The 8,352-nt window shown below is 42.4% G+C and overlaps 1 protein-coding gene across 1 annotated transcript; it reads left to right on the forward strand.

The window, feature by feature from the left end:
• The first annotated feature begins 1,047 nt into the window (after nt 1-1,047).
• LOC146181941 (uncharacterized) lies at nt 1,048-8,046 on the forward strand. The gene is made up of 3 exons (XM_084575871.1): nt 1,048-1,214; nt 2,994-3,112; nt 6,830-8,046. The coding sequence occupies exons 1-3, from the start codon at nt 1,048-1,050 to the stop codon at nt 8,044-8,046; spliced, it is 1,503 nt and encodes a 500-aa protein (XP_084431997.1).
• Nucleotides 8,047-8,352: the final 306 nt, after the last annotated feature.

The following is an 8,352-nucleotide window of genomic DNA, read 5'->3' on the forward strand; positions in this document are numbered from 1 at the left end:
TGCCTTGCTTTCCTTTCAGCCCTCCAGCTGGGTATATATACTAGCTGGACAGGCAATAAAAAAAAAACAGTTGTCAGCGCTGTGTTTCTCCTTATATGTTTTGTATGTTCCCTCGTCTTGTCTCGTTTTTCGCGCTGTAGATATATGTTTACAAACCAGAATCGTCCTTTTTTTCCCGAAATGTGGTGAGGCACTTTTCCTGTTGACAACTGTTGTCCATATTTTTCTACTCGAGCGAATGTGTGGGTTCCCCTCTCTGCCCTTGCCTTCTTTTCCTATCCATCGACTCGCTTCTTATGTGAAAAAAAAACAATTATGAGAAGTTGCGCATGTCTTAACTCTCTTCCTTCTGAGATGTTTGTGTTGCGCATAATTTTAGGACCCTGCACCAACTAGCCCACGCAGTGCATTAATAGGTTACTTTCTTTCCCTATGGGCCCTTTTCTACATGTTTTCTGAAGATCGTCGCATGCTTCTGTGTTAGTAAGTCCTATTACCCTCACGTCTGCGTGAGGGTACTCGGCTACTGCATCAGGAAAGGACTTCTGCTCGAGAGTTTGTCGGTTTATTTGGTTTCACCGACCTTTCGGTTGGCCACGTCAAAAGAATGCGCAGAATACTCCGCTCCGGTCAGATCTTTGGCGGCAGCTTCTATACGAAAGGCTGCACGTGATATGCTTTGCGGGGACCTTTCCAGCGTTACTGGACTCGAGTTAGCCTTTCAGGGGGATGGCAGCCCAGGCCATATAATTTTTGTGGCATGAGACACATCTTCACATGCCCTAAAATGAAGGAGAGCTTCAAGATCACAGCACGGTTCTCCGAGTTCTGGGGAATGTCAGGATCCCGGATGACGTCATTGGGACCCTATTAGAGGAGCCTGAACTTTAAAAAGAAGGTATTTCTATCAATTGAAGAATCACCAACAACGCTAACGTAAAGGATGGAAAGGAGCCTGCTGTACGTTATTGGCAGCCTCACCTGGACGACCAACGGACTCCGGCTTTTATCTCTCACCAAAGTGGTAGGCAAGTTTTTTTTCGGACAATGACCTTCGACCCACTCAGGTCGAGAAGGAAGCCTGTGGCCTTGCTGTCGGACACGTTCAACGAAGAAGCGCTGGAGGTCTGGGACAAAATTTTTCGGGTGCCAAAGGTCAAATCAGTAAAGGTAAAATCTACAGCCGTCTCCTTGTGTGAAAAAAAAAAGAAATGGTTGAGAAATGTACACTGAGGGCATTCGTGAATGCAATAGGTAAAAGTTTGATTTTTTTTTTTTTTTTACTGCAAAGTTCATAAAGAAAGAGTCCCCTTTATATGTTTTATTAGCAGTACGTATGCATGGCAAAAACAAGTAACTACCTACTGAACCAACCAAAGACTTTGTTTACTAACAAGCTATTTTCTCTCAAAAATTCTTTTGAATCTCTGCGCTTTTATATGAAAGCAACTGTATGGACTACATGTTCAGCGCAAGGCATTACGAGTTATATATAACAAATACAAGCGCACCGATTCTCCGTCTTTGCTTGCAGATTCATGCGGCCTTCCTACTTTATCATCGAGGGCAAAACAAGCGCGCCTGAAGTTTCTGTTTCAGCTATTACATAACCACTACAAAATAGACTGGGAAAAATACGTTACCTTTTCAGAATCGCGACCATCTCGGCACAAACACTCGTACACACGAACAGAGTACAGCTGTCACAATGACACATTCAAGCATTCCTTCTTTCCTCTCGTTATCAGTGAATGGAATCGCTTAGATCATCGCATTACTAGCGTGCAATCTCTATCTTCATTCATATCAGAAGTACATCATTTAACAAATTCATGATAGCGCTGCAAGAGCCGTACCTGCTACCTGTTGATAGGAATACGGTCACGTGTACAATTCTGTGATTTACGGGATGTGCACTGCATTGTGAAGTTGTCTTTTTTTTAATTATTATTGCTGATCCTTTTGCTTTGTATGTGATTTTAGCCCATGTAATGTTCCCTCTTTTCGAGTACGTGTACTTTTATGTCCTGTTGTGCTTCCCGTGAAAGATATGTACATATGTTCTACTCAAAGTGTGCTAAAAGCCCCCTGCTATGGTCTTGGAAGAAGATCGGCAGTATTGTAAACAAAATAAAAAATGTTTGCTATCGATGCTGTTGGCCTCTTTTATTCGATCCCAAAGAGCGCGTTGTTGTTTGCTGTTGAATCTTGTATGGACAACAATGGCATAGTTTGTTTTTCACAGAACACAGCTGACGTTTCATGAGGGAACCTCATAAGCTTTTAAAGTTGCACCTTTCTTACACCTATGTCCCCTTTCAATACCAGCTTTTTTGTGGAAAAGAAAAGAATTTGCATTGGGTCTTGCATGGCCCTCTCAGCATGCAACACCTTCCTTGCGGGCCTAGACAGGGCTATATCAGAAGAATTATGGTGAAGAAAAAGACGTAAAGCGCTATAGGTATGCAGATAAGTTTTGTTTTAAAGAATCAGACAACCTCGACCTACTTGCAATTAGTGCTAAGCTTGCATGACGTGCATGTACTTTTAAAGTACAAGGTAATTGTTAGAATTTACCTCTGAGCTTCGCAAAGGCCAGAAGTTAAAGATTTTATACTTTAACATAGTAATCAATGAAGGAAGAGTTTACTGGATTTAATGCCCATTACATGGAAGGAACTGTTGCCATTTGATTTCTCCCACTCCAAGACAGTTAAGCGCGTCAGTGCTGTAATGTGCCTTAAAGCCTCCTTGAAAAAAATGTGCTGCCACAAAGGGCTGCAAAAACTTCGAAGGGCAGATTCTGAAGCTGCAATAAGCGGCTATCCTCCTTTGCCAATAAGCTCTGTTCCAGGAACGCTAAGGAAAAAGCGAAAAAAAAAAAGAAATGTGTGATAGAAATGCAAAACGCTACGTTACCAAACACAAAAGTAAGCCTGTGGTAATTCAGTTTCTTCATGGGGCTTCACACAATAAATAATGCCTTGACACAGGGGTTCCGTGGCTGGGCCCCTCGACTACTGTGCCCAAGGATGCGGGATCGAATCCCAGTCGCGACAGCCATTTCTCGATGAAGACGAAAAACAAGGCGCCATGCAGTGTGCTGAGTCACGTGAGTGCATGTCTAAGGACCCCAGACCAGATGACTGTAATAAATAAAGCACTCGCGAATTTTGTTTATCGAGAAATATGGCCTCATCACGGCTGTGGAAGTCTCAAAGTACCCTTTGACTTTTGCGCTCAGCCAGCAGCCATTCACAGTGTGAAGATATAAAATAATATCTTCATAGTAATTATTTGTTTAGCAAAAACATGACGTTCGTATTTCATAATTTCGTCCCTAATAATTTAAGAGTGGTACAAATACTACTGTATAGTTCTACGTTATCGTACAGCATGCCTGTTTAGGCATTACAACCTCAAATCGACAAAATGACGTTCACAAAATTGCTTGAAAGAAATTATGGATATTGAAACTACCAACTTCAGACGACAACAATCGTAAAGCTGTGCATTTCTAAGAAAACAACAAACGGGGTGACATTTCTGCAGCTGTACAAAATACCTTATATACGCATGCCAGTGCTTGGAGTCTTCAGCTGAGGATGCTGGTCGGGTTATGCGGGTTCGATTGCGGAGTGCCTCCTTAGGTGAACTAAGTGCCAAAGGAAGTAGTCCTAAAATGTTCGTCTGTGGATGAACCTCGATGTAACTTGGCGAGACTTGTCGCTCGACGAGATGCAATTTGCTCTTCAGGGCAGCACTGTTGACACCATGCGATCAGCTATGATTCTGATCCTGTCGGCGAATTGTCTTTTCGTCAGCTGCACATCCAATCGTGATGTATGCTTCTCCTACCAAGCGTTTCTCTGTGTGAACTGCGGAATGCTGAATGCAGAACCGGAGCCAGAACGTAGATAGGCGATACCGGATGGTCCGTCTAAATATATGATACTCAGAAAGCTAGAGTACGCTACATAATCTCGGATAGTGTCAGCAGCTTAGTATAGATAGCGGGGTAGTAGGAGTGCTCAAATAATGCGTGTACACAGGGCAAGTAGTGACCGAAGATCCGGACCATTAAAGGAAAATAACTAGGAGTATCAGATTCGGGTGGAGCGCATTTGGCAGGCATTCTCGGGTGCATAATGGGCGTTCATCTGTATCCTCTAAGAAAAAAGTATATATCCTACGGGTGGAAACGCGGAAGCTATAAAAAAAATTCAATTCAAAATTAGGAAAGAGCCGAAAGCAATATAAAGGGAAGACAGTTGTGACAATAACAGATATGAAGCGAGCAGGCTGGGTAGCGAGTTATAGGGTATCGAGAAATAGCGACTTATGATATCCTATTCGAAATGAAGGATAAATGGGTATGGGCAGGGTATGTAATGCGAGGGCAAGATCATCGATGGTAGCTGTGAGTAACTCAATAGGTTCCAACGGGAAGCAAGCAAGGCAGTGGGCGGCAAAAACGTAAGTTGGCGGCAAAGGAGGTCATGATATTTGCGGGATTATTTGGATGCAGCTGGCACAGGTCTTGCTTGAAGGAATGTGGGAGAGCCCTTTCCTTTCAAGGGTGTAGTGAATCGAAATGATGATGATGATCATAAATTTACGTTACGCATAACGGAGTAAACGTCTTCACAGATATTTTAGTCATCATAGCCTAATGTATGCGTGTAGGCTTTTATCAGCTTGGACGTTGCTATGATGAGTTTTAAACACCATAAAATGTTTGATGAGGACATTAGGTGGACCTAAGTTCAAAAGACTGGTAGCGTTTGCACACAATTCCCGGCGCCTTCTTGACTAACAGTAGCGACTTGGAGATAATCTATGGTATTCCCGATATCGTGATCACCTGTTAAACATAGCTGCTTTGCATCTGCATCGTCCTGGCCATTCAGAGAGCGGGCCTGAAACCAGTCATTCGAAGCACCTTCAAACGCCTCACAACAATTGAATTGAATTCAATAAGCTTTATTTCTCGTCTCAGTGAGGGGAGGCTGGGACTAAAGGCACCAAGTGCCTGAAAAACGTCCCAGCCCCGCGCAAAAACAGTTTCAACAGCGGTGATATACATAAAGGCACAAGGTACATTCCTCTGCAAAGTACAAAACCTAGAAACAAAAATGGTATACTATACACATGTGTGGATTACATATTGCACAGCCACACTGCAGGCATAAGACAGCGGTTATTCATATACACTTTGAAAAATATACATATATATACAAACAAACTGGCAATGAAGCAAATAGAAACAATGTGTCAATGGTTGAGAAATCCAAACACCATCTGCAAGTAATAATGTATTAAGCTCTTTTCTGAAACACGTTAATGAAGCATTAATGTTTAACAATTCTCCGAACGTGATCAATATATCTGTTGACTTATACATGAACGTTTGCTTCCCGTAGTTTGTTCTTGTTTTCATCATGTGTTTGATATTCCGCCATAGAAGGTAACTAGATGTTTCAGGAATGCATGCTTTGGTAAATTTTTGTTTGTGTACCGTAAACAGAAACTTCTTACAGTGTATTTTGTCAGCGCGAATAAGTGAATAGCGCTGGAATAAATGAGCTGTTTCAAGATCTGCGTAACGGTCATGGTAATTGCAATAAATATGAAGGATTTTTTTTTGTAAAAGAAGTAACTTATTTTAGTTCTTTGATGTTGTTGTTCGCCATACCAAGACCCTAGAGCAGATTTTCGAGTAAAAACGAGCATTATATAACTGTTGTTTCAGCCAAAAAGGAATCAGCTATGCTATTCTTATAATATAGTACCGACAGATTTAGAAAGGTCAATGCATAACTGACTTGTGATGTGAACTCCACAATAAAGGTTCTTCAAACCACATTACCAAGAACAATCTTACCAAATGACTGGAGAGCGCAACATTCTGCGCTCCAACCCGGTAAAAACCACCGCAATTCCGCTAAACGCGCCAATGGTGACGGCGTACATTAATCGCATTGCTGTCCGGTCATGGACGTCGCGGAGCCACAAATCACAAAAAGCCACAAACGTACGCAGGGTAAAATACAGGATGAATGCCCATGCCTTTCTGATGATAAGTGTGCTGCACGCCAAGCCCAAATCTGTTCCAACATATTTTTCACACCATAAAGAACCCTTTTAAAGCCTCAAAGAGTCAAACCGCAATCGTAAGGCACAGGCGCATTTGTCTGCGTTCGAGATAAATGTAAACAATACAAGAGCACAGCTGTCCAGTCAGCAGTTATCATCCGTATTAGAGTAGACCAGCTCTCCGCTCTACTGAGCGGGCATTGGTAGAGCAGTTGTACCGAGCCTTCCTCATGTGTGTTGCTCTATTGTTTGTGAGCACATGGTGCTTGGGGATTATGTGAACAGTACCGGAAGGAGAACGAAAATTGTGGGTTCTACCGCGGCGGCCCAAGCTCGACAACAATGTTCTATGGTCTTCCACTTGAGGCATCAAAAACGTATAGTCTTAAAAGTGAAAACGTTAACATTGGATCGCACTACGTATTATACGTCCGACTCAAGAGCTAGGAAAGTCATTTGCGTATGTGCATTAGAATTGTTTTATTTCGTTTTTAGTCCGGTGGTATTTAAATCTTTTCTATGAGTACTGTTGCGGTTGTTGGTTAAAAGGCTTCTAGTAAATGGTGCTAGGAGAAACTGTATGCGAAGGCACGTACAGCATTGAGTTCGAAAACTGTCTTCGTTTAACAAACATTCTTTTTGGAGCACACCCTACTATAAGGCCAGCCTCATTTTAATATCTAGCTGTGTTTTTCGGAAGTTACTAAAGCCCGTGTTCAATTTGTTGTTCCAGGAACACACAAGTCAGGTGTATACCTCTCCGTGTCATCATACACAAATCTCATCAACTACGGACAGTTCGAAGTCAACTGGTTTGGAATTCGTAAGGAAAACTTCGGAAATACATACGTTGGACTGGTGAGGGAGAGTCTGTCCGAACGAAAAATTCTATCAGTTTGGCCCGTCAGAAGAACAAGCGGCAAACGCACGACTAAGGTGGATGCTCCGAAGTTTGACCTGGCGACTTTGATGAAAGGGGAGTGCCTCGGTTACTCAGCCGCATTGCTCGAGAAGGCGAAGAAACAGGGCCAGTATAAGGTCATCCTTTTAACATGCTTCTCGTCCAGGCCTAGATGGATGCGAACATATTGCTGTGCTTTGTCGACACTTACCCTAAAAGATATGCTTATTCCAGGAACCCACAACTCTGGGATGTACAACCTAGGTTATGCCCACCCGCACGAGAAGTTGTATCTGTATAACCAGGACCAAACTATCAAGCACCAACTGGCGTATGGCATTCGCGGCCTCGATCTCAGGGTGCAATACTATGATGGCAAATTTTATGTGACCCACAACACTGTGAGAGGGTGGGTTACCATAAAGGAGATTCTTCAGGACGTTCGCTGGTTCGTTAATGAAACAGGAGAACTAGTACTTCTAGATTTCCACAGATTTACCGTGGGATTTGAGGATGAACATTTTTTTGATAGGCACTTGCAGCTTCAAAAGTTAATTTTTCAGGAATTAAAAGATGTTCTTCTGAATCGTACTGCTTGGTCAGAAAAGATAGAAGACATTTTACATGGCTGCACAGAAGAAAAAAGTAAAAATGGTCATGTGATAGTTTTCTATAATAACCTACCCATGCCTTCTTATTTTCAATACCTATCTCTACCAGTCAAGCAAATGTGGCCAAACGCTCCAGACCCAGGGTCCTTGAGAACGTATTTGAAAACCGAAGCATGCGTTAAGCAGCATTTAGCCATGGTCGGTATAATGGCAGAGCTAACTGCTTCGTTTCCGAGACTTATTCTAGGTAATCGCGTGGCGGCAGAGGCCATCAACCGCATGGTGACGGAATACTTTAGGAAAAATTTTTATAGATGCCGCGCCATAATTTACACTGACTTCTTTCTCGGCAATGGTATAATTGATGTTTCGATCGAAGCCAACCTTGAGATTGCTCTCCAAGGTGACGGCTGGCGAAGTAGACGCTGCAACCCTTAGTTTAAGAAAATTAGGCTTAAGCCCAGAATGATAACTTCTTGAAGTTTTCTATGATATTCACATATGCATGTTTGCTTTTGTGAAGAACGTTCTCCCGCTCTATGAGCGAAAATTCTTTGAATTCACGTGGTTATGAGCCGTATATACGCCAAAATAATGCATTTTTTAATTAATAGTATTCAACAGGATGTCAGTATGATGCATATGTTTGATGAACAACTCCTTTTGCCTGCTTCGCTGTTGTGCACTGTTTGTTTATAAGAAAACTACGCATGAAACGTCAGGAAGGCATTGTGTTTTCTCTAC

Source organism: Amblyomma maculatum, chromosome 8 (assembly GCF_055883805.1).
Source record: "Amblyomma maculatum isolate TAMU_Amacu chromosome 8, ASM5588380v1, whole genome shotgun sequence".
NCBI lineage: Eukaryota > Metazoa > Arthropoda > Arachnida > Ixodida > Ixodidae > Amblyomma > Amblyomma maculatum.